At 39.2% G+C, this 27,550-nt stretch overlaps 1 protein-coding gene across 5 annotated transcripts in view; it reads right to left on the bottom strand.

Annotated features, from left to right (window-relative positions):
* Positions 1–27,550, bottom strand: part of DOCK3 (dedicator of cytokinesis 3) — a 579,897-nt gene that overhangs the window by 135,579 nt on the left and 416,768 nt on the right. For 4 of the 5 annotated variants that reach the window (XM_042979031.1, XM_042979034.1, XM_042979033.1 and 1 more), the window contains one exon: positions 1,044–1,125. The exons of the other annotated variant lie outside the window; for it this stretch is intronic. In XM_042979031.1, coding sequence (XP_042834965.1) covers positions 1,044–1,125 — 82 coding nt within the window. The remainder of the gene's footprint in view (positions 1–1,043; positions 1,126–27,550) is intronic. 5 annotated transcript variants of the gene reach the window in all.

Below are 27,550 nucleotides of genomic sequence, written 5' to 3'. Positions count from 1 at the left end.
CATGAAAGTGGCTTCTGATTCTGCAGTAACATTGAGATTTTGAAAGATAAAGTTGTGGTAAATGAACAAAAAAGCCAGGTAAACAAATCCAATTTTATCTTTCAGAGAAAGTCACATATCGGATCCTTAGATAAGTCCCACTTGTGTCTAAGAGGCACAATGTAAGCTCTGAGCTACCTGACTGTCACCTATCAACCATGCACCATACATAAGGGCAATGGCACTGTGAGACTATCACACCTCCTTTCATTAATGGGTCTTAATGTATCTCAGTATCACTGAAGCAGATTAAAGAATCCGTGAGAGTCAAAACTGGTTTAAAATTGTAACATAGTCTTGTTTTTTCCTTTAGCAAATAAATTAACTGAAATAAACAAAGCTGAACACTTAGTTTTTTAACTAAATAAAAAATATTTAGTATATCGGAATCAACCTGAAGAATTCATAAGGCAATGTGGTATTGTGAGACTGAGCACTTTCCATAAGCAGATTAATAAGACTTCTCTGAGCTGATGCCTATGGTCTTAGAGACCATCAATGACAGCATGGTTATTTGGAAAAAATGAAAGTATAGATAATAGCAGGAAAAGACCCTCCATTTGGTATGTGAGAGAGATGAACTACTTAGTTTGTCTCTCTTTCTATGCACTCTGCACTCACTAAAAAACTGCAAAGCTATAAATCTGGTGGATGCCTTTAGAGAAACTATACTTCTACATCAGAGAAATTCCCAGTGGCCTTAAATAATAAAAGTAAGAAAGACTTCTCTAAGGTTTTGTCTATTCTATTAAATAGCTTATAGAATCTACACTAGTAAAATGTATTTGATTATATTTCTTTAACAAAAAGTTCAATTAAAAATTGTGGCTGATTTCAGTTTTCTTTAAATATTTTTCATTAAAACCTGATAGAAACATAAATCAAGTCCTATTCTCCCCAGTGTGTGGAGAAGAATAAATGCTTGTTTCCAGGGTGACAATATCCACACAGGAGGCCCCTGGCTAGAGTCAACAGCAGTGAAGGGAAAGAGAATTTGCACATACTGTAAAAAGGGCACACATTCGTTCTATCTTCTCTGGGTTCCTTGGCCCACCATTCTTGTTCAGTCTCACCAGAAACCGCTCACTGAAATGTAGGAGAGAGAGACAGAGAAATGTAAGGGACCACATGCTCCAAAACAAATAAAAAGGGCATTTATAGAGAAACCCTAAACACTTTCAGAACAGCTCATAGTGACAGGCAAGGCCAAAAGTACATGTCTAATGGCAGGACACTATTCTTCTTGCCAAGCAGCATGCACTGGACACTATAAACTACCTAACAGCTGTTGTTTATTTGCTGGTTGTGGCTCTTCTCTCCCTAAAGGTGTGTGCTCCCTGAGGGGCAAAATGAAGATAGTATCTAGTATTTTTTTCCAAATACACCCAAAGCTCCAGTCATAATGCTAAGCCCATAACAAACACACACATTCTCTGATTGAACCATGGATCATAAAAATGTTCATCATACTAGAGCCAAAAGAACCTACGTTACCCAGTTTACGTCTTCCTATAAAACTCTTAAGAATAATTTTAGTACTAAAAAAAATGTTATAGGGACTTAACAAAAATTTGGGCAAAAAGTCAAAGAGAAATAATGTATTATAACTAAAGTTACCATCAGAATTTAATGGGGTCATTAAAATATTTTATTCCCCAAACAACACAGTTATTCCTTAATTCCTGAAGGAAATTACTGGATTAAAAAACCTGAGACAGAGTGTTTGTGACATCTGGAGAGGTGTCTCTTCACTCTCTCACTGTAGCCTGCTCCTGCCCAGGCTCAGTTTCCCACCTCTTCATCCCAAGGCTCCCCACCAACTGCAACAGGAAAACTGAGCCATGGCAAAGACTAAGTATGTGATTCTAAAAGTAATTTATTTCTCCTGTGCCCACAGTCATGTACTCACTACATACATGTGGTATCAGTAAAAAGGTAAATATTAAAATATTGTACTAGAATTAATATCAACTTCATAGGTTGCTTACTTTGTTCATGTATTCATCTGTTCATTTAGTCAACAAAGTTGTTAAATTCTGTGTGCTAAACATGGGAATACAAATGGGAACAAGATGCATACAAGGTACTTTTTTTCATAGAGCTTGTGGTCCTGGTAGACAATTAAATATGCAGAAATGAAGCTGAGAAATTATTTGGGCCAGATGTAAACTTGAGATTTTTTTTCAGCCAGGGGATTGGATGGGAATAAGGAGAAGATGTACACAGAAGGAGAAGAAAAAAAAAAAAAACGGCTTTGGTTGGAATCCTGAGGGACATTGATATTTAGGAAGCAGGCAAGAGAAATACAGCTAGCAAAGTAGACACATGGGGACAAACAGAAAAACAACAAAAATAAGGAGGATGGTGGGATGTTATGTCAGTCAAGGGAAGAAAATGTCCAAAAGAGGAGGGAGGGATCATTGAGGTCAAAGGCCACTGAGAATCAAATGAGAGAAGCACAAGAGTGTCCCTGATAGTTCAGAAAAGAGACTAGTGTGATTCTTGCAATAACTGTTTTAGTGGAATGGTAGAGAAAGAGCCCAGTGTGAGAAGTAAGAAGTGAGAAGGCAGAAACAGTGAGTCTAGACTACTCTTCAGTGAAAAACTATGAAAAGGTGGAAGTGATGAATTTATAGCTGAATGGGCATGTTGGGTTGAGGGAGGTCTTTATTAACATGTGTACACACACACACACACACACACACACACACACAATTATCAATAAAGGCACCAAAATTCAGCAAAGGAGCATAGTAATTTCAACAAATCGTGCTTAACAATCCATATGAAAAAAACTAAACCGTGATCCTTGCCTACAAGGCAATTAACTTGAATGGATCATAGACCTAAATATAGGAGCTAAAACTATAAAACTGTAAGAAGAAAACACAGGACAAAAATGAAGACAAGTACATTTTTATATTTTACTCACATTTATTATTTCTATATTTAGCATTAAAGAAAAATATTTGTGATCTCAGATTATTAAGAAAATATCATGAATCACAACAAAATGATAAACTGTACTTTATCAAAATTAAAACCATCTTCTCTTAGAAAGACACTCTTAAGAAAGTGAAAAGACAAGCTATAGACTGAGAGAAAATATTTACAAACACTCATCTAAGAAAGGACTGTATGGAGAACACACTAATTGAGTTCTGAGAGTTCTTTATAAGTAATAACTCAATTTAAAAATGAACAAAATATCTGAACAGATCTTCACCAAAGAACATACAGGGATAGCAAATAAGCTTAAGAAAACATTAATCATTATAGAAATGAACATTAAAAGCACAGTGAGGTACCACTATACACCTATTAGAATGGCTAAAACTAAAGATTAGATATACCAAGGACTGGTGAGAATGTAGAGCAACTAGACCTCTCATAAACTGTTGAGGGAAATACAAACTGGTACAGCCACTTTAGAAAATAGTCTGAGAGTTTCTTATAAAGTTAAACATATTACATACCCAACAATTCTACTTTTAGGTATTTACTCAGCAGAAATGAAAACTTATGTCCACACAAAGACCAAAAGTGAATATTTGTAGCAGCTTTATTCCTAATAGAAACTGTAAAGAACCCAAATGTCCAAAAGGAAATGATTGGACAATCCATATAATGGAATATCCACACAATGGTGGATTATATATATTATATTATATAAAATATATAAATATTTTTATTTATTAATAAAATATATAATTTTATATTAATAAAAATATATATTACTTCGCAATAAGAACTACTGAGATATATAATAATATGGATGAATCTCAAAAATGTATGCTAAGTGAAAGAAGCCAATCAATCACAAAAGACCATATACTGTATACCTTCACTTATAATCTAGAATAGGCAAAACTGTAAGGATGGAAACCAGATCAGGAGTTGCCAGGGTTGAGGAAGGAGGGCAGGGATTGACTGCAAAGGTGCATGAGGGAAATTTCTGGGGTGATGAAAGGTTCTACTTCTTGAATATGGTGGTGGTCTCACAGCTATAAATTTGTCAAAACTCACCAAAGGATGTATTAAAAAGAGTGAATTTTACTACATGCAAATTACAGTTCAACAACCTGACTTCAAAAAAAGATGGGATGCACCAAAGGACACTTACTTCTTTTTTTTAAATTGTTTTTTAATGTTTATTTATTTTGAAGGAGAGGGAGTCAGAGCACAAGCAGGGGAGGGGTAGAGAGAGAGAGGGAGACACAAAATCCGAAGCAGGCTCCAGGTACTGAGCTGTTAGCACAGAGCCCGACACAGGGCTCAAACTCATGAGCTGTGAGATCATGACCTGAGCTAAAGTCAGATGTTTAACTGACTGAGCCACCCAGGCACCCAAGATAACTTATATTAGGACAATGTTAGAAGAAGATGAGATACTGAAGACAGAGGAAAGACAGAAAATAATTGGCAAAGGAAAAAAAGGTTCCCACGTCCTAGAAGAACTGAGAGAATCAAGGAAAGAATGCAGGAGGAAACAATAGGTGTAGATACAAATAAGTTTGTAGTTTTAGTAATGGAAAGTTGAAGCTTATCAGAGAAACGGGAAACAAGCACATCAAAGTAACATTTTCCTGTTATTGTAGTTGATCTATCCTAACATGTGTATAATGCATTTAACAACCACCCAGTTAGCTCTTAACTTGATACAGGAGTATAAATGTATTTTTAGGAAGTTTATGTCTTTTCAAGAGAACGTATCATCACTTCTGCATCTTTGAAGGAACACCTGCAACGGCTATACTCTCACACTACCAATCTCTGTGAATCTCTCAAGGGCAGACGTCTATCAGGGAGGTTGCTGTTTGGAGCTGCTAGATACCCACAGAGAGGTGTGTCGTTTGGAGAGGCTACATCAAGCTCTGGTCCAAAGATAAAAGGGTATATAAAACAAATTCCTGAGTGGCAGGGTTGCTGGTCCTATCAGAATCCAAGAACTTATCTTTCTCCTCAACAGTGAGAGGAGGCCCGAGTTCTTATAGTGCCCACATGACCTTCAAATTTCCTAGAGCCCTTCATGCTTCTGGTTTCACCTAGCCTTCTTCACAATTTGTGAAAAAAAGAACTGTTTTTTTCATTTCATGGAGCTTTGGGAATACATCTAATTGTTTCCCGTTTTGCTAGCTTCTCGGGTATGATAAACAAATGATGCTTTCTTTTTTAAAAATTTTTTATTTAATTTACTTTTTAAATTTACATCAAAGTTAGTTAGCATACAGTGCAACAATGATTTCAGGAGTAGATTCCTTAATGCCCCTTACCCATTTAGCCCCCCAACCCCTCCCCCAACAACCCCTCCAGTAACCCTCTGTTTGTTCTCCATATTTAAGAGTCTCTTCTGTCTTTGTCCCCTCCCTGTTTTTATATTTTTGCTTCCCTTCCCTTATGTTCATCTGCTTTGTATCTTTAAGTCCTCAAATGAGTGAAGTCATATGATATTTGTCTTTCTCTGACTAATTTCACTTAGCCTAATACCCTCTAGTTCCATCCACGTAGTTGTGAATGGCAAGATTTCCAAATGATGCTTTCTATTAACATTCAAAGTATCTGAAGGCAAATATCTGTCCAATGTTTCCTGAAGTGGTCAAAAAAGTGGGAAATTCTGAATTAAATACAGTTAAACAGGTTTCTATCCTCTAGGACTTCTCAGAGGCTTAAAATGTTGTATGTTTTAAATACCAAGTGGGACAGGTGACATTTGACCCCACAAGCTGCTTTTGTGTAAGGCAAGGGAATCTGTACAAAGTTTGATAAATGCTGATCAAATCTATTTGCCAACCGGAGCTACAGATTTCCCAAAGGTATGAAAGGAACTGTGGCCAAAAGAGTAAAATTTATTCTTGAGGTTTTACAAACATCTTCTATAAGAGAGCAAAATATCAGTTTTTCCCTTAAATATGGGTGAGAAAACTCCAATTCTTTCAAAAGAAAAAAAGAGATGGTGTTAAATTCTTACTGTTTAATAAGCAACATTATAAGAGAGCTTCTCTGCATTTAGTTGTCTTTATGATGAGCTATGCATGAATAGTATATGAAGTTACATTAATTTCATAACTTCACATTATTGAGCAAGTTGCTACAAATGAATTCCATAATTTGAATCTGTGACAAGTCTACTAGTGTCTTAATTTTAACATCACTTGATTTTATGAAAATTCTAATTCACACATGCATACACATCTCTATGGGTGGTAATTTATGCATCCCTCAAAGCAAATGTTCGGTGACTGCCAATGATGTACCAGTCTATGCTGAAGCAGAAACGGTCTCTGATATTTAGGGAGAGTGTTTCCTGAAGACTCTGTTTTGGAAATATAAGCATGCTCCTCAAATAAATTCAGAGGAATTCTCTCAACTCTTTCAACTAATCTTCATGTTTCCCATTTGGTCCTCTGTGGAGATGGATGGCAAATACTTAGCATCTTTCTCATGATAACCTCCCAGGTGCTTAAAAATGGACAAGTAGCCCCAAGGTGGTACTACACAGTACATTCCAACAGATTAAAAAACCTCTAGTATTTCCTCATAGATTCATTTTCCAATTTAGGTCACTTGGCTCATTTCTCAAGTTCTTCAAGTTTCCCCACTGCATTCTGAAGCACAACAACAGAAATGCGTATAAAGTGGTTTCACAGCGGCAAATCACTACTGTGGTTTTCAAATATTTTAGCATCAGCTTTTCTCTTTACAATGAAACCTTACACTGTTCAATATACGAAAGATTTATAAAGAGAACTACTTTGGTTGAATCAGAGGTGGGGGGAAGCGGAACAGAGGGAGGAGTCCTCCCTACTTAGGCCTCTTTGCTAACCAATCACTACTTGTCCCTGAGATACTTCAGGGCTCCAAAGAATATTTTATAATTACTAGTACAACTCAAGGATTCTTTCCAGCCTTCTTCTCTCCTTTTCATTCTTTCAACAAGCATTCATAAACCTCTAGGATATTTCAGAAACTGAGTTGGATACTGGGAATAGAGAAATGAAATGGTCCTTCCCTATCCTCAAGGCTTTGAGTCTACTCGGAGATCCACATAAAGCCAAAATTACAACACAATGTGAAAATGCTATAGTTACTCAGACAGGGACTGCTGACAAGTTCTACTGGGATTAGGGTAGGCTGCCCAAAGGAGATACCGTAAAGGATTCTTGCAATATTGCCAGGCTTTCAGCTTTGGTAAGGGGTAGTTAGAGATGAAGAGAAGGAGATTTCAGGAGAGTGCTTCAAACGCAGACTCTCAGAGGTCTGAGGCAACTTGATGGTGGGAAGGCTCCAAGCATGAATTAGGAGGGCACTGGAAAGGTGGGGAGTGATCAAAGTGCTATGTAACACAGTGGACAAATCCACAGTGTGGACTTACATGTGGGGGTTCTCCAAACTTGGCTATCATCAGGAATAACTGGCAGTTTATTAAAATGAAGATTCCTGGACTCCATCCCAGGTCTTCTGGATCAGAATCTCCAGAGGAAAGGACTCAAAGAGGACTTCTGGAGAGAATCCAAGAATTTGTATTTTTTTTTTAAAGTCTCAGTTGTTAGGATTACCAAGTTTGGAAAACCTCATTATGGGCCTTATAGAGGACAGGAAAGTTCAACTATGAGAAATAATGTTGATCTCTTAAATCTTTAGAATGATCACTAGGGCCACAGTGTTGAAGGCAAGTTGGTAATATAGAAAATACTCGCAGGATAATTGGAGCAGCCCCATCAAGCTATGATGCTTTTTGGGAACAGAAGACAGAGAATGGATGTGAGATATAAGCTGACCACATGTAGCAGTTGATTGCATCTGGTAGTCAACCAGGGAAGATATAAAGTTCAGATGTGTACGCTGAATTTGAAGTCTCTGTGGGATATGTAGATGAACCAAAAACAGGCCGATAAAAAGCCCAAGTCTAAAGTTCAGGGAAAAGAGATGGGTGGAAGATGCAGCCCCAGGTCCTTATCACTTGCTGTCGCAGCAGCAACGGCAGCTAATGAGCATCTTTTATATACCAGACATTGTTTAAAGTGTTTCTTTTCTTGTCTTTTTTCTTGTGTTTAATCCTCATAATTGGTATTTCATCTCTGAAGAAACAGTCAGAGGGATAAAATTCCTAGCTTGAGATCAGAAAGTAGAGAGAGAATGGTCAAGTTGCAATTCTAATCTGCATCTGTTTGATTAGGCTCCCAGAGGTGCTACATGAAGAAAATCCAGCTAGCCCCATAATCCCTATTACCCACATGGGGCACCTGACCCTTTTGATTAGAAAATTTATGCCAAACTCTCATTCCAGCTCTGCTGGTGACACCTAGTCTATTTGAAGTTTATGGCATTCACATCCAGGAGACTGAGAGGTGATGGGAACCATGGTTTGCCTGATTTGGAACAAGTAGAGACTTAAATGACAAACAATCCCAGGAAACAGATTCTTTTCATTTTCTCTAAAAGCAAAAGAGACACATGAGTAAACGTGTTATCACATATTCTTGACCATTTATAATAGCATTTTTCTAATTGTGCAGCCCCTAAAGGGTCTTTAGAAATAACATACTTCTCGTGAAATTGGAACTAAATGGTAACTTAAGGATCAGTTATGTGGGAAGCTACAGTTGTTTTCACTCTAATGATTTATGCTCGCATGCCAGGATCGGGCTCTCAATGCTAACAATAAAGAGCACGTAGATGAATAAATGGGGGTGCAGTGAGGGTGAGGCCCCGCTGACAGGACAGCACAATGCTAAATCAGTTCATCTTTGCCGTCTCCAACATTCAAGTCATAATACTCCGAAGAAAGGTGTACATACGTGTGGGGAAGTTGGGAGGCAAGAAGACCGACTCTGACTCTTATGTGTTTTGCTAATCTATGGGGCCTAAAGAAGTGCCACACTTTTATATTTCTCAGCTGAAGGTCAAGCAGTCTGGAGTGTCAGAGAAAAGTAATCATGCTAGCCCTTGATGCCAAATAAGCAATGTTAGAGCAGTGGCTGCTTCTCTGAGTTCAGGAACAGTTCTTTTGTCTGGTATAGACAAATGCACCCTTCATAGATAGGTCCTTTGTAACTTCCCAAGAGTAACCCAGACCTAGTAGTTCTGAAAGAAACTAGTAAATGAGTGAGAGCTGAAAAAAAAAAAAAAAAACAGTTTGGCTAAGAACTCTTTCCTCAAGTATATAGAAAAAATGCTACCTTGTAATTTATCTTACTGTACTTAAATATGTGGTCAAGCATTACCATAGAAAAATAAAGCATTTAAGAGCAAATCACTGATAACATGACCTAATGTTTTCTTATTTATTTATTATAATGTTTTCCAATTTATTTACTATGCAAACGGGAAAGACTTAAATGCTCAGGTGTGCTTGCTCTCTAAGGCTTCATGTAAAAACACTGTCTTGGCAGGAATATAGAAAAATGACTGTCTTTTATGAAAGATCATACTCAACATAATCTAATCATGATTTCTTAATGCATATTCTACTAACTAGAAAAGGATAGCCTCAAAAATTCACTCTTTCACTAGTAGGATCTGATGGCAAGCAAAACAAACTTTGAACAAACATCCCTCTCTCCAGGAATTCAGTGCATAAGGCTTTCCAGTCCTCACAGTTACGTTTTGGAATTTCTACACAGCAAAATGGAAATGAAACAAACACACACCAAGGTTTTGAACAGGATGAGAGCAATTATCAACATGTATACTACACTTTAGAGTTAATCAGCATCTTCTCATACATTGCTTCATGCGATGAACGGGAACCTGGCAGGAGTACTCCAAATTTTCAATGGAAAGAGTTATCTTTCTGATCTTGTTCCCCTCCTCCCTCGTTACCCTCATTTACATTGATAATCTTTTGTTCTGTGCTTTCCAGTTCTTTGTTCAGAATGTGAACATTTATGTCCTTTTAAGTTTCATTCCTTTACTCACTGCACATGTTTTTCTCTGTTTGGCATGATATAGAGTAGGAAGAATATATATTCACAGATGTAAGAAAAATACCATTTGCCCATGTTTTTTCATGGTCTGCTATACAACACACACACACACACACACACACACACACACACTCTTACAGATTTGGCCTATTGTAACGACATGAGTCCTCTATGGATACCAGAATATACATTATTTATACTTATTAACTTGTTTGTGTCACTATTTCTGCTGCTATTTCTGTGTTTCAATGAGGTAAAGTTTTTCTGTTTAACATATTATATGTCAAGAGGGAATCCTGATGGGAAGAGCAGAGCTTATAGGAACCAAAATAAATACACACAGGAGAATCCTGATTGTTTTTTGAGTGGAAGCTAGAAGACTGAGTCAACTTGAAAGTCAAATGAATACTTAAATCTGTCAGATATTTTACTCGACATTTTCTAAGCTTTTAAAGAATAAGACTGAGAAAGCCCAGGAATAATCTCAAGAAACAAGAGCCAATAAAGATTTCCTAAGTACTAAAAATTTTAAAGTATTTAAAAATTCTAGAGGTCGGAGGGAAGATGGCGGCGTAGGAGGACACTGGGCTCACCGGGCGTCCTGCTGATCACTTAGATTCCACCTACACCTGCCTAAATAACCCAGAAAACCGCCAGAGGATTAGCAGAATGGAGTCTCCAGAGCCAAGCGCAGACCAGAGGCACACGGGAGAGGGTAGGAAGGGCGGTGAGGCGGTGCGCGCTCCAGGGACTGGTAGGAGGGAGCCGGGGCAGAGGGGCGGCTTGCCGGCCAAGCAGAGCCCCCGAGTCTGGCAGGCAAAAGCGGAGGGGCCTAACGGACTGTGTTCTGACAGCAAGCGCGACTTAGCGTCTGGGAGGTCATAAGTTAACAGCTCTGCTCAGAGCGGGAAGGCTGAAGGACAAAGGGGGGGAGAGCTGCTGAGCCCCCTGACGGCAGAGCTCCAAAGGCGCTCGCCAGCGCCATCTCCCCCGCCCATCCCCCAGCCAAAATCCCAAAGAGAACCAGTTCCTGCCAGGTAACTTGCTCGCTCTGCGCAAACACCCAACTCTGTGCTTCCGCGGAGCCAAACCTCTGGCAGCAGATCTGACTCCCTCCCGCTGCCACAGGGCCCCTCCTGAAGTGGATCACCTAAGGAGAAGCGAGCTAAGCCTGCCCCTCCTGCCCCCGTGCACCTTGCCTACCCACCCCAGCTAATACGCCAGATCCCCAGCACCACAAGCCTGGCAGTGTGCAAGTAGCCCAGACGGGCCACGCCACCCCACAGTGAATCCCGCCCCTAGCAGAGGGGAAGAGAAGGCACACACCAGTCTGACTATGGCCCCAGAGGTGGGCTGGGGGCAGACATCAGGTCGGACTGTGGCCCCGCCCACCAACTCCAGTTATACACCACAGCACAAGGGAAGTGCCCTGCAGGTACTCACCACTCCAGGAACTATCCAAAATGACCAAACGGAAGAATTCCCCTCAAAAGAATCTCCAGGAAATAACAACAGCTAATGAACTGATCAAAAAGGATTTAAATAATATAACAGAAAGTGAATTTAGAATAATAGTCATAAAATTAATCGCTGGGCTTGAAAACAGTATAGAGGACAGCAGAGAATCTCTTGCCACAGAGATCAAGGGACTAAGGAACAGTCAGGAGGAGCTGAAAAGCGCTTTAAACGAAATGCAAAACAAAATGGAAACGACCACGGCTCGGATTGAAGAGGCAGAGGAGAGAATAGGTGAACTAGAAGATAAAGTTATGGAAAAAGAGGAAGCTGAGAAAAAGAGAGATAAAAAAATCCAGGAGTATGAGGGGAAAATTAGAGAACTAAGTGATACACTAAAAAGAAATAATATACGCATAATTGGTATCCCAGAGGAGGAAGAGAGAGGGAAAGGTGCTGAAGGGGTACTTGAAGAAATTATAGCTGAGAACTTCCCTGAACTGGGGAAGGAAAAAGGCACTGAAATCCAAGAGGCACAGAGAACTCCCTTCAGACGTAACTTGAATCGATCTTCTGCATGACATATCATAGTGAAACTGGCAAAATACAAGGATAAAGAGAAAATTCTGAAAGCAGCAAGGGATAAACGTGCCCTCACATATAAAGGGAGACCTATAAGACTCGTGACTGATCTCTCTTTTGAAACTTAGCAGGCCAGAAAGGATTGGCACGATATCTTCAGTGTGCTAAACAGAAAAAATATGCAGCCGAGAATCCTTTATCCAGCAAGTCTGTCATTTAGAATAGAAGGAGAGATAAAGGTCTTCCCAAGCAAACAAAAACTGAAGGAATTTGTCACCACTAAACCAGCCCTACAAGAGATCCTAAGAGGGATCCTGTGAGACAAAGTACCAGAGACATCGCTACAAGCATAAAACATACAGACATCACAATGACTCCAAACCCGTATCTTTCTATAATAACACTGAATGTAAATGGATTAAATGCGCCAACCAAAAGACACAGGGTATCAGAATGGATAAAAAAACAAGACCCATCTATTTGCTGTCTACAAGAGACTCATTTTAGACCTGAGGACACCTTTAGATTAAGAGTGAGGGGATGGAGAACTATTTATCATGCTACTGGAAGCCAAAAGAAAGCTGGACTAGCCATACTTATATCACACAAACTAGACTTTAAATTAAAGGCTGTAACAAGAGATGAAGAAGGGCATTATATAATAATTACAGGGTCTATCCATCAGGAAGAGCTAACAGTTATAAATGTCTATGCGACGAATACGGGAGCCCCCAAATATATAAAACAATTACTCATAAACATAAGCAACCTTATTGATAAGAATGTGGTAATTGCAGGGGACTTTAACACCCCACTTACAGAAATGGATAGATCATCTAGACACACGGTCAATAAAGAAACAAGGGCCCTGAATGATACATTGGATCAGATGGACTTGACAGATATATTTAGAACTCTGCATCCCAAAGCAACAGAATATACTTTCTTCTCGAGTGCACATGGAACATTCTCCAAGATAGATCAGATACTGGGTCACAAAACAGCCCTTCATAAGTATACAAGAATTGAAATTATACCATGCATACTTTCAGACCACAATGCTATGGAGCTTGAAATCAACCACAGGAAAACGTCTGGAAAACCTCCAAAAGCATGGAGGTTAAAGAACACCACTAACGAGTGAGTGGGTCAACCAGGCAATTAGAGAAGAAATTAAAAAATATATGGAAACAAACGAAAATGAAAATACAACAATACAAACGCTTTGGGATGCAGCGAAGGCAGTCCTGAGAGGAAAATACATTGCAATCCAGGCCTATCTCAAGAAACAAGAAAAATCCCAAATACAAAATCTAACAGCACACCTAAAGGAAATAGAAGCAGAACAGCAAAGGCAGCCTAAACCCAGCAGAAGAAGAGAAATAATAAAGATCAGAGCAGAAATAAACAATATAGAATCTAAAAAAACTGTAGAGCAGATCAACGAAACCAAGAGTTGGTTTTTTGAAAAAATAAACAAAATTGACAAACCTCTAGCCAGGCTTCTCAAAAAGAAAAGGGAGATGGCCCAAATAGATAAAATCATGAATGAAAATGGAATTATTACAACCAATCCCTCAGAGATACAAACAATTATCAGGAAATACTATGAAAAATTATATGCCAACAAACTGGACAACCTGGAAGAAATGGATAAATTCCTAAACACCCACACTCTTCCAAAACTCAATCAGGAGGAAATAGAAAGCTTGAACAGACCCATAACCAGCGAAGAAATTGAATCGGTTATCAAAAATCTCCCAACAAATAAGAGTCCAGGACCAGATGGCTTCCCAGGGGAGTTCTACCAGACGTTTAAAGCAGAGATAATACCTATCCTTCTCAAGCTATTCCAAGAAATAGAAAGGGAAGGAAAACTTCCAGACTCATTCTATGAATTCAGTATTACTTTGATTCCTAAACCAGACAGAGACCCAGTAAAAAAAAAAGAACTACAGGCCAATATCCCTGATGAATATGGATGCAAAAATTCTCAATAAGATACTAGCAAATCGAAATCAACAGCTTATAAAAAGAATTATTCACCATGATCAAGTGGGATTCATTCCTGGGATGCAGGGCTGGTTCAACATTCGCAAATCAATCAATGTGATACATCACATTAAAAAAAAAAAAAAAAAAAGAAAAGAGAAGAACCATATGATCCTGTCAATCGATGCAGAAAAGGCCTTTGACAAAATCCAGTACCCTTTCTTAATAAAAACCCTTGAGAAAGTCAGGATAGAAGGAACATACTTAAAGATCATAAAAGCCATTTATGAAAAGCCCACAGCTAACATCATCCTCAACGGGGAAAAACTGAGAGCCTTTTCCCTAAGATCAGGAACACGACAGGGATGCCCACTCTCACCGCTGTTGTTTAACATAGTGCTGGAAGTTCTAGCATCAGCAATCAGACAACAAAAGGAAATCAAAGGCATCAAAATTGGCAAAGATGAAGTCAAGCTTTCGCTTTTTGCAGATGACATGATATTATACATGGAAAATCCGATAGACTCCACCAAAAGTCTGCTAGAACTGATACATGAATTCAGCAAAGTTGCAGGATACAAAATCAATGTACAGAAGTCAGTTGCATTCTTATACACTAACAATGAAGCAACAGAAAGACAAATGAAGAAACTGATCCCATTCACAATTGCACCAAGAAGCATAAAATACCTAGGAATAAATCTAACCAAAGATGTAAAAGATCTGTATGTTGAAAACTATAGAAAGCTTATGCAGGTAATTGAAGAAGATTTAAAGAAATGGAAAGACATTCCCTGATCATGGATTGGAAGAATAAATATTGTCAAAATGTCAATACTACCCAAAGCTATCTACACATTCAATGCAATCCCAATCAAAATTGCACCAGCGTTCTTCTCGAAACTAGAACAAGCAATCCTAAAATTCATATGGAACCACAAAGGCCCCGAATAGCCAAACTAATTTTGAAGAAGAAGACCAAAGCAGGAGGCATCACAATCCCAGACTTTAGCCTCTACTACAAAGCTGTCATCATCAAGACAGCATGGTATTGGCATAAAAACAGACACATAGACCAATGGAATAGAATAGAAACCCCAGAACTAGACCCACAAACGTATGGCCAACTCATCTTTGACAAAGCAGGAAAGAACATCCAGTGGAAAAAAGACAGTCTCTTTAACAACTGGTGCTGGGAGAACTGGACAGCAACATGCAGAAGGTTGAAACTAGACCACTTTCTCACACCATTCACAAAAATAAACTCAAAATGGATAAAGGACCTGAATGTGAGAGAGGAAACCATCAAAACCTTAGAGGAGAAAGCAGGAAAAGACCTCTCTGACCTCAGCCGTAGCAATCTCTTACTCGGCACATCCCCAAAGGCAAGGGAATTAAAAGCAAAAGTGAATTACTGGGACCTTATGAAGATAAAAAGCTTCTGCACAGCAAAGGAAACAACCAACAAAACTAAAAGGCAACTTACGGAATGGGAAAAGATATTTGCAAATGACATATCAGACAAAGGGCTAGTATCCAAAATCTATAAAGAACTCACCAAACTCCACACCTGAAAAGCAAATAATCCAGTGAAGAAATGGGCAGAAAACATGAATAGACACTTCTCTAAAGAAGACATCCAGATGGCCAACAGGCACATGAAAAGATGCTCAACGTCACTCCTCAGGGAAGTAGAAATCAAAACCACACTCAGATATCACCTCACGCCAGTCAGAGTGGCTAAAATGAACAAATCAGGAGACTATAGATGCTGGCAAGGATGTGGAGAAACAGAAACCCTCTTGCACTGTTGGTGGGAATGCAAACTGGTGCAGCCGCTCTGGAAAACAGCATGGAAGTTCCTCAAAAAGAAGTTTAAAATATAGGAACAATTTTCACTGTAACTATGTCAAATTCTTTTTTTATTCTCCCTTAATGTGGGAAAATTAGTGATATTATTTTAAAAACATTATAGTAACATTGCTAACAAGGTATAGAGACAAAATTTCAACTTAAGTCTGGATTCTCCAAAGCCTGTACTCATTCCGATTGTCTTTCTTGATAATATTGAGCAAAATATGGAGCAAAAATAAACAAACCAGGGTGCCCAGGTGGCTTAGCTGGTTAAGTGTCCGACTCTTTTTTATTTTTAATGTTTACTTATTTTTGAACGAGAGAGACAGAGTGTGAGTGGGTGAAAGGCAGAGAGAGAGAGGGAGACACAGAATCTGAAGCAGGCTGCAGGATCTGAGCTGTCAGCACATAGCCTGACACGGGTCTTGAACCCACGAACTGTGAGACTATGACTTGAGCTGAAGTTGGACGCTTAACCGACTGAGCCACCTAGGCGCCCCAAGTGTCTGACTCTTGATCTTGGCCCAGGTCATGATCTCAAGGTTTGTGAGATCGAGCCCCACATCCAGCTCTGCACTGATAGTGTGGAGCCTGCTTGGTATTCTCTTCTCTCTCCCTCTCTCTCTGTCCCTTCCCTGTGCGCACCTGTGTGTTCTCTCTTCCTCTCAAAATAATAAATTTGAAAAAAAAGAAAAAGAAATAAACCAATTTGAAAATAGCTATGTCTCTAAGTCTCAACATACCTTGATTCATGTCAGATGGGCCTGCTTGCCTTTCCCTAAAAGTATTCTTTGCTCACTGCAACTTATCTCACCATTTCTCTCTGCTGCTCAATTCCTACCTATCTTTTGAGGCCCAGCTCAAACATGCGGTGGCATGAAGCCTTCTATGGCCCTATTAGTCAGAAGGGACCTGTTTCTCCCCTATTTAGGGCAGCAATTCTGACAGGCTAGCATTAGATCTGGTGTGTACATATGTGACACCTTCTCAGTGCAGAAGAGTTAACATAGCAAGGCTGAAACTGCTATCCTTAGAAAGGTATGCTCGCAAGGCTGGCCTTTGGTTCTTGAAGAGTTCCTAACAGTTAAGGGTGGCTCACTAGCCTAGACTGTTTTCGTGAGCAATACAGTTTATGCTGAACTTCTGCTTCCGTTCTGGGAATTTTATACATGGTAAGGAGAGGGTGCCTATATGACAGCCACCTATAAACATTGGGTGCTGGGTCTCTAATGGGCTTCCTGGGGCCAAAACACTCAGATATTACTACATCTTCACTGCTGGAAGAGTGTGCTCTGTGTGATCACTCCATGTGAGGGAGAAAGCATAAACAGGCCTGCACATGGATTCCTCCAGGCTCTGCCTGTGTACTTCTCCCTTATGATCCAGCAGTGTATTCTTAGTATGTCACTGTAATAAATCTCAGCTATGAATACAGCTGTATGCTGAATCCCAAAAGTCCTCCTAATGAGTGACCACTAGGGATTATCCTAGGGATCTCTAACACATCTTTTAAGTCCAGTGTTCTTGTCTATAAAGTAGCAGGGACAGTAATTGCCTACATCTCTGCAACCCTCAAAGAATCAAGCATAGAGGCTTACAGTTCATAGAGACTTACTAAATAAAAATAAACTTTACCACTTAAAATCTTCTTGAATTCTAGTGACTTTGTGCTTATAAGGACAGCACAATTAAAATACCAAGGTAGCTGTGAGCAAAATGGGAAATAAAGGGGTAGTTCCCCCCCAGAAGGCTCCAATCTGTACATACATAGCTTTTTCCTGCTTTAAAGGCTCTCAAGAGCTTCATAGCAATAAATGAATATTATAAGTGTGCTGCTGCCACCACAGGGCTCTGATGACATCTTAGCTCCATGGAATCTCTCTGCTGTCCTGTCACCCAGGCAAAGCTGATAGAGAATCTTGCTAACTTGAGGTCCCAGGGAAGGCTGCCTGGTAGCCTAGCAAAAGCAGAGCCTCTGTAGTGGGAAGAATCTTTGCAGGGGAACTGACCTTTATTTGCCCTTACCATCTTTCACAAGCCCAACTAAAGCATATAAAGAACACAGATGTTTGGACTCAAGAGCAAAACTTAAACATGTACAATAAAGATGGTAATTGTGAATATTTACTGAGATTTACTATCTTCCAGGGCCTTGTTCTAGGCACTGTAATTAGGGAGACACTACTATTTTTTTCAAACAAAAGGTCTCCCATATTTATTACTGAACCAAACTACTGGTGCAGAAGCATAGTAACAGAGAAAAATCATCTTCTAATAAAACATGTCCATTGTTCAAGTAGTGGTGATGTTTACATAGTATATGATATGAGCAAGTGGACTTCATGCAGCATAAATATGTGTACCACCTCATATGTGATTCCTTATAGACCCAGCTTGGTGGTTCTGCAATGTCTCCTCTTGGAGTTGTACCTGATTTTATTACCAGTTTTCATCCATATCCACTGGGGAATGTGATGATTCTGCTTTGGTTTCTTGGCCAGGAATCTCTTGATCCTGAAATTCTTGTGAGAAGATACAGCAAGGAACAGTCAACCACACATACTATGATGGTGCAGAAAAGGCAAGACACTACTATTTTATAGTTGAGGAAATGAAAGCACAGAGGAGTTAAGTAGTCTTAGCTTATTTGGCAGCAATAACCATGATAAAGTAGGTAGGGTCTACTGTCAGGAGTGTGAGTTCAGAGAGTTTAAGACAAGGGCAAGGACAAACCTTAGAGGTTAAGCTCGGGAATCCTGATGAGTCCTGACTTATAGGGATGAGGCTGGAGCATCTCAGGCAGAACTGGGATTAGGAATGAACCATGGGTAGGTTGAATTATCCTCAGGGGAAGTAGGATAAAGCCACAGACTGGTCATGGCTGACCACACCCTGGTCAGAAATAGAGTGTGCAGCCAGAGCAGACAGGTGGAATGAGGTGGATGCCAAAGCATGGGTACTAAGATAGCACAGGGACCATTCCCAGAGTGGGCTGTTTAGGCCTTAAAGGGGAGTCTTCAGAACTTGGGATCAGACAGCTTTCACAAGCTCCGTGTACCTTCAGAAGCAGGATGTAAAGGGGATATGCATATTGTCTGTGTGCACATGCGATCTTCTGAGAATAGAGTACCAAAGGGTTCTGTACTCCTTCTCCCTGGCTTACTTCTGCGTCTTCATTCATCCATACATCTTGTAAGCCCAGGTTAGATGCCAGGATGCTCTTCTGGGCAGTGGGACGCTGCCTGCAAGATGATTCCTCCATTTCCTCCATAGCCACACTTCTTTTGCTTTTAGCCTACACAAATGCCTTTAACTAATTAGGATAAACTAAGCTAACTGTTATTCTGAAGCTATCCATAGGGTACTCAGCCTTATCAGTTTAAGCCTAAATATATAACCCACAAATTTCTTAATGGAAGTAAAAAGATGTTTCAGTGCAAAAATTCAAGGCAAACCAAGAAGTAAAACAACTTACATTTCAGGGTTTCTGAAGCAGATAAATGTTTTATTTTGATCTCAGTAAGTTTTTTTCCTCAGCTTTTCTCTTAAACGGCTCCTGATGTGCTTCCGGTGATATGACATTCTGGCATCAAGAATCTGTACCTCAGGGGATTGCTGATAGAGAAATCTGTCTATTGTTTTTAGAAGGTACAGTGAGTAGTCACCAAGTACAGACCCCTTGGCTGCTGGAATCCATGACGATGACCATTAGGTCTCCTTAAAAGTTTCTTATTTCTATCTTATGGTTATCCTGAAATCTGCTTGGCTATTCTCTTATGAATCCCTGTGGCAGTATGGTGTAATGGAAATAAAGTAGGGGGCAGACCAGGACTTGAATCCTGGACTGGATACTAGCAAAGTGTTCACATTTAGAGTGGATGTAGGGACTGAATTAGGTGACACTATAAAGCTCCTGGCATAGGGCTTGACACATCACATGCACTCAAGGAGTGTTCACTCCTGTCCCTTTCTATCCCTCCTTTCCCACAGAGACTGATCCAAACATTAATATTTCTCCCTAAGCCTCATTAGAAAATAAAAATCACTGGATATGGTTGTCTTCAAAATTTATCAGAGCCTAATCCAACTTATTTGTGATTCCAGGCATTTCCATCCCTTCTCCCCAGTCCCTGTGGGACCATGCCCCATCACACTATCTCTTCTATCTTCATGTTCCCTTCTAAAAGTCCCCTCAGCTCTGCTACTCTTTTCTATCAAACGTCTTCCTCATCCCTGCCTCTACGTTTCTGCACTGACCATTCACTCCTCAATTGTGAGTTAGTTTCTTCTTATCCAATAGTTAAAACACATCATTTAATGATAGCACCACAACCCAAAACCTCTGGGACGCAGCAAAGGCGGTCATAAGAGGAAAGTATTTGGCAATCCAGGCCTTCCTAAAGAAGGAAGAAAGATCTCAGATACACAACCTAACCTTACACCTTAAGGAGCTGGAAAAAGAACAGCAAATAAAACCGAAAACCAGCAGAAGACAGGAAATAATAAAGATTAGAGCAGAAATTAATGCTATTGAAACCAAAAAAACAGTAAAACAGATCAATGAAACCAGAAGATGGTTCTTTGAAAGAATTAACAAAATTGATAAACCACTAGCCAGTCTGATCAAGAAGAAAAAGGAAAGGTCCCAAATCAGTAAAATCAAGAATGAAAGAGGAGAAATCACAACCAACACAACAGAAATTAAAACAATAATAAGAGAATATTATGAGCAATTATATGCCAACAAAATGGGCAATCTGGAAGAAATGGACAAATTTGTAGAAACATATACACTACCAAAACTGAAACAGGAAGAAATAGAAAATTTGAACAGACCCATAACCAGTAAGGAAATAGAATTAGTAATAAAAAATCTGCCAAAAAACAAGAGTCCAGGGTGAGATGGGTGTCCAGGGGAATTCTACCAAACATTTAAGGAAGAGTTAACACCTATTCTCTTGAAGCTCTTCCAAAAAATAGAAATGGAAGGAAAACTTCCAAACTCTTTCTATGAAGCCAGCATTACCCTGATTCCAAAACCAGACAGAGACCCCACTAAAAAGAAGACCTATAGACCAATTTCCCTGATGAACATGGATGCAAAAATCCTCAACAAGATATTACCCAACTGGATCCAACAGTACATTAACAAAATTATTCACCACGACCAAGTGGGATTTATATCTGGGATTCAGGCTGGTTCAATATCTGCAAAACAATTAACGTGATTCATCACATCAATAAAAGAAAGGACAAGAACCATATGATCTCAATAGATGCAGAGAAAGCATCTGACAAAATACAGCATCCTTTCTTGATAAAAACCCTCAAGAAAGTAGGGATAGAAAGATCATACCTCGAGATCATAAAAGCCATATATGTGCAACCCAATGCTAATATCATCCTCAATGGGGAAAAACTGAGAGCTTTCCCCCTAAGGTCAGGACTGAGACAGGGATGTCCACTCTCACCACTGTTATTCAACTAAGTATTGGAAGCCTTAGCCTCTGCAATCAGACAACACAAAGAAATAAAAGGCATCTAAATAGGCCAGGAGCAGGTTAAACTTTCACTCTTCTCAGATGACATGATACTCTATATGGAAAACCCAAAAGATTCCACCAAAAAAAACCTGCTAGAACTGATTCATGAATTCAGCAAAGTTGCAGGATATAAAATTAATGCACAGAAATCGGTTGCATTCCTATACACCAACAATGAAGCGACAGAAAGAGAAATCAAGGAATCGATCCCATTTACAGTTGCACAAAAAACCATAAAATACCTAGGAATAAATCTAACCAAAGAGGTGAAAAATCTATACACTGAAAACTTTAGAAAGCTGATGAAAGAAATTGAAGACGACACAAAGAAATGGAAAAAGATTCCATGCTCCTGGATAGGAAGAACAAATATTGTTAAAATGTCGATACTACCCAAAGCAATCTACATATTCAACACGATCCCTAACAAAATAACACCAGCATTCTTCACAGAGCTAGAACAAACAATCCTAAAATTTGTATGGAACCAGAAAAGACCCCAAATAGCCAAAGCAATCTTGAAAAAGAAAACCAAAGCAGGAGGCATCACAATCCCAGACTTCAAGCTATACTACAAAGCTGTAATCATCAAGACAGTATGGAACTGGCACAAGAACAGACACTCAGATCAATGGAACAGAATAGAGAACCCAGAAATGGACCCACAAATGTATGGCCAACTCATCTTTGACAAAGCAGGAAAGACTATCCAATGGAATAAAGACAGTCTCTTCAGCAGGTGGTGCTGGGAACACTGGACAGCGACATGCAGAAGAATGAACCTGGCCCACTTTCTTACACCATACACAAAAATAAACTCAAAATGGATGAAAGACCTCAATGTAAGACAGGAAGCCGTCAAAATCCTCGAGGAGAAAGCAGGCAAAAACCTCTTTGATCTTGCCTGCAGCAATTTCTTACTCAACACGTCTCCGGAGGCAAGGGAAACAAAAGCAAAAATGAAGTACTGGGACCTCATCAAAACAAAAAGCTTCTGCACAGCAAAGGAAACAATCAGCAAAACTAAAAGGCAACCGACAGAATGGGAAAAGACATTTGCAAAGGACATATCAGATAAAGGGTTAGTATCCAAAATCTACAAAGAACTTATCAAACTCAACACCCAAAAAACACATAATCCAGTGAAGAAATGTGCACAAGACATGGATAAACACTTCTTCAGAGAAGACATCCAGATGGCCAACCGACACATGAAAAAATGCTCAACATCACTCATCATCAGGGAAATACAAATCAAAACCACAATGAGATACTACCTGACACCTGTCAGAATGGCTAACATTAACAACTCAGGCAACAACAGATGTTGGCGAGGATGTGGAGAAAGAGGATCTCTTTTGCAATGTTGGTGGGAATGCAAGCTGGTGCAGCCACTCTGGAAAACAGTATGGAGGTTCCTCAAAAAACTAAAAATAGAACTACCCGACGACCCAGCAATTGCACTACTAGGCATTTATCCATGGGATACATGAGTGCTGTTTCGAAGGGACACATGCATCCCCATGTTTATAGCAGCACTATCAACAATAGCCAAAGTAGGGAAAGAGCCCAAATGTCCATCAATGGATGAATGGATAAAGAAGATGTGGTATATATATACAACGGGGTATTACTCAGCAATCAAAAAGAATGAAATCTTGCCATTTGCAACTACGTGGATGGAACTGGAGGGTATTATGCTAAGTGAAATTAGTCAGAGAAAGACAAAAATCATATGACTTCACTCATATGAGGACTTTAAGAGACAAAACAGATGAACATAAGGGAAGGGAAACAGAAATAATATGAAAACAGGGAGGGGGACAAAACAAAAGAGACTCATAAATATGGAGAACAAACTGAGGGTTGCTGGAGGGATTATGGGAGGGCAGATGGGCTAAATGGGTAAGGGGCATTAAGGAATCTACTGAAATCATTGCTTCACTATATACTAACCAATTTGGATGTAAATTTTAAAAAATAAAAAATAAAGTTAAAAAAAAAAAAAAACCCCACATCATTTAAAACCTCCCTAGATGATCTTCAAATTCAGTGGTTGTCATTGTGTCCCAATGTGATTTTTCTATCCACTGACTCCCAACCCTGCTCTTTGGTCATAAATTCCCACTTTTCCTTGATGTAATCGTAGTTGAGCCAATCTCTCTCCTCTACAACAAAATCCTATTGCGGTGATCCTTAAACCCATCACAATATCCTGAAGAAAGTCTGCCCTACTGTCTTTAACGAATGTGTCAGTCATTTTTTTTTTCCCTTTAACAAAGACCTTAGTGGTGATCAATGGATATCCCAACCTGGGCCCTGAAATCTCTGGCACTTTCTACTGGCTTTCTACTGGCTCTAAAGATTGTGATCTGCAGTAGCTGTATTTGAGAAGACTACAGCAGCTATTTAAATGATCTGCTGGACCAGGATGGAACAGTGGATCCTGTGAGAACCGTCTTCCATTGACTAGCAACTGGTGGGAATGAGCAGTCCAAGGTGTGCAGCCAAGTACATGCTGGGATAGGAGTGGGAGTGGCTAACCTGCCTGAATCACTCTACCTGTAGCTTTGGCCTTGAGGCAGGAGTAGAAATGGGGCAAAGGAGAGAATGCCTTTATTTGAATTAATCTAGATTCTACACAAAGTCATTTTTGCAACTGTAGACTTGATGCTGGAAGTCCATCTTCAGAGTTTAAAACAAGTCATTAGTTCATTTAATAAATGTTACCAGTTCACTGCAGGCTCTGTAACATTTTTGTTTGCACATATAATCCTCTAAAAAAGAAGTGAGGGAGGAATTAGCATCTGTATATCGACTTTTATATTTACCCATATATTTACCATTTCCAGTGCTCTTCAATCATTCCTGAAAATCTGGGTTTCCCTCTAATTCTTTCTTTGAGCCTGGAGAACCAGTTAGCTGCAGTTAGCATATTTTGATATACAATTCTACTGGTGACATATTCTCTTACTTTTCTTTTATTTGAAAATATCTTCATTTCATCTTTATTCTTGAAAGATTTTTTTCACCAGATATATAATTCTGTGTGTGGCCTTCAACACTTTTTTATTTTTTAATTTATTTTTATTATTGTATTTTTTAATAAAATTGTCAAATTGGTTTCCATACAACACTCAGTGTTCATCCCAGCAGGTGCCCTCGTCAATACCCATCACCCACCCTCCCCTCCCTCCATCCCCCATCAACCCTCAGTTTGTTCTCAGTTTTTAAGAGTCTCTTATGTTTTGCCTCCCTCCCTCTCTAATCTCTTTTTTTTTCTTCCCTCCCCCATGGTCTTCTGTTAAGTTTCTCAGGATCCACATAGGAGTGAAAACATATGGTATCTGTCTTTCTCTGTATGACTTATTTCACTTAGCATAACACCCTCCAGTTCCATCCATGTTGTGACAAAAGGCCATATTTCATTCTTTCTCATTGCCAAGTAATATTCCATTGTATATATAAACCACAATTTCTTTATCCATTCATCAGTTGATGGACATTTAGGCTCTTTCCATAATTTGGCTATTGTTGAAAGTGTTGCTATAAACACTGGGGTCCAAGTGCCCCTATGCATCAGCACTCCTGTATCCCTTGGGTAAATTCCTAGCAGTGCTATTGCTGAGTCATAGGGTAGGTCTATTTTTAATTTTTTGAGGAACCTCCATGCTGTTTTCCAGAGCGGATGCACCAGTTTGCATTCCCACCACTAGTGCAAGAGGGTTCCCGTTTCTCCACATCCTTGCCAGCATCTATAGTCTCCTGATTTGTTCATTTTAGCCACTCTGACTGGCGTGAGGTGATATCTGAGTGTGGTTTTGATTTCTATTTCCCTGAGGAGGAGTGACGTTGAGCATCTTTCATGTGCCTGTTGGTCATCCGGATGTCTTCTTTAGAGAAGTGTCTATTCATGTTTTCTGCCCATTTATTCATTGGATTATTTGCTTTTCGGGTGTGGAGTTTGGTGAGTTCCTTATAGAATTTAGATAATAGCCCTTTGTCTGATATGTCATTTGCAAATATCTTTTCCCATTTCGTTGGTTGCCTTTTAGTTTTGTTGACTGTTTCCTTTGCAGTGCTGAAGCTTTTTATCTTCATGAGGTCCCAATCATTCATTTTTGCTTTTAATTCCCTTGCCTTTCGAGATGTGTCAAGTAAGAAATTGCTGCGGCTGAGGTCAGAGAAGTTTTTTCCTGCTTTTTCCTCTAGGGTTTTGGTGGTTTCCTGTCTCACATTCAGGGCCTTCATCCATTTTGAGTTTATTTTTGTGAATGGTGTAAGAAAGTGGTCTAGTTTCATTCTTCTGCATGTTGCTGTCCAGCTCTCCCAGCACCATTTGTTAAAGAGACTTTTTTCCATTGGATATTCTTTCCTGCTTTGTCAAAGATTAGTTGGCCATACTTTGGTGGGTCTAATTCTGGGGTTTCTATTCTATTCCATTGGTCTACGCGTCTGTTTTTGTGTCAATACCATGCTGTCTTGATGATTACAGCTTTGTAGTAGAGGTTGAAGTCTGGGATTTTGATGCCTACTGCTTTGGTCTTCTTCAAAATTACTTTGGCTATTCAGGGTCTTTTGTGGTTCCAAACAAATTTTAGGATTGCTTGTTCTAGCTTCGAGAAGAATGCTGGTGCAATTTTGATTGGGATTGCATTGAATTTATAGATAGCTTTGGGTAGTATTGACATTTTAACAATATTTATTCTTCCAATCCATGAGCATGGAATGTTTTTCCATTTCTTTATATCTTCTTCCATTTCCTTCATAAGCTTTCTATAGTTTCCAGCAGACAGATCTTTTACATCTTTGGTTAGGTTTATTCCTAGGTATTTTATGCTTCTTGGTGCAATTGTGAATGGGATCAGTGTCTTTATTTGTCTGTTGCTTCATTGTTAGTGTATAAGAATGCAACTGATTTCTGTACATTGATTTTGTATCCTGCGACTTTGCTGAATTCATGTATCAGTTCTAGCAGACTTCTGGTAGAGTCTATCAGGTTTTCCATGTATAATATCATTTCATCTGCAAAAGTGAAAGCTTGACTTCATCTTTGCCATTTTTGATGCCTTTAATTTCCTTTTGTTGTCTAATTGCTGATGCTAGCACTTCCAACACTATGTTAAACAACAGCGGTGAGAGTGGACATCCCTGTCATGTTCCTGATCTCAGGGAGAAAGCTCTCAGTTTTTCCCCATTGAGGATGATATTAGCTGTGGGCTTTTCATAAATGGCTTTTATGATGTTTAAGTATGTTCCTTCTATCCCGACTTTCTCTAGGGTTTTTATTAAGAAACGATGCTGAACTTTGTCAAATGCTTTTTCTGCATCGATTGCCAGGATCATACGGTTCTTACCTTTTCTTTTATTAATGTGATGTATCACATTGATTGATTTGTGAATGTTGAACCAGCCCTGCAGCCCAGGAATGAATCCCACTTGATCATGGTGTATAATTCTTTTTATATGCTGTTGAATTCGACTTGCTAGTATCTTATTGAGAGTTTTTGCATCCATATGCATCAGGGATATTGGCCTGCAGTTCTCTTTTTTTGCTGGATCTCTGGTTTAGGAATCAAAGTAATGCTGGCTTCTTAGAATGAATCTGGAAGTTTTCCTTCCCTTTCTATTTTTTGGAATAGCTTGAAAAGGATAGGTATTATCTCTGCTTTAAATGTCTGGTAGAATTCCCCAGGGAAGCCATCTGGTCCTGGACTCTTATTTTTGGGGAGATTTTTGATAACTGATTCAATTTCTTCACTGGTTATGGGTATGTTCAAGTTTTCTATTTCTTCCTGTTTGAGTTTTGGAAGAGTGTGGGTGTTTAGGAATTTATCCATTTCTTCCAGGTTGTCCAGTTTGTTGGCATATAATTTTTCATAGTATTCCCTGATAATTGCTTGTATCTCTGAGGATTGGTTGTAATAATTCCATTTCATTCATGATTTTATCCTTTTGGGTCCTCTCCCTCTTCTTTTTAAGAAGCCTGGCTAGAGGTTTATCAATTTTGTTTATTTTTTCAAAAAAAACAACTCTTGGTTTCATTGATCTGCTCTACAGTTTTTTTTAGATTCTATATTGTTTATTTCTACTCTGACCTTTATTATTTCTCTTCTTCTGCTGGGTTTGGGGTGTCTTTGCTGTTCTGCTTCTATTTTC

The sequence above is a fragment of the Panthera tigris genome, chromosome A2 (genome assembly GCF_018350195.1).
Source record: "Panthera tigris isolate Pti1 chromosome A2, P.tigris_Pti1_mat1.1, whole genome shotgun sequence".
Taxonomy (NCBI): Eukaryota; Metazoa; Chordata; class Mammalia; order Carnivora; family Felidae; genus Panthera; species Panthera tigris.
The sequence above is the reverse complement of the archived record's forward strand: the minus strand, read 5'-3'. Positions and strand labels throughout refer to the sequence as shown.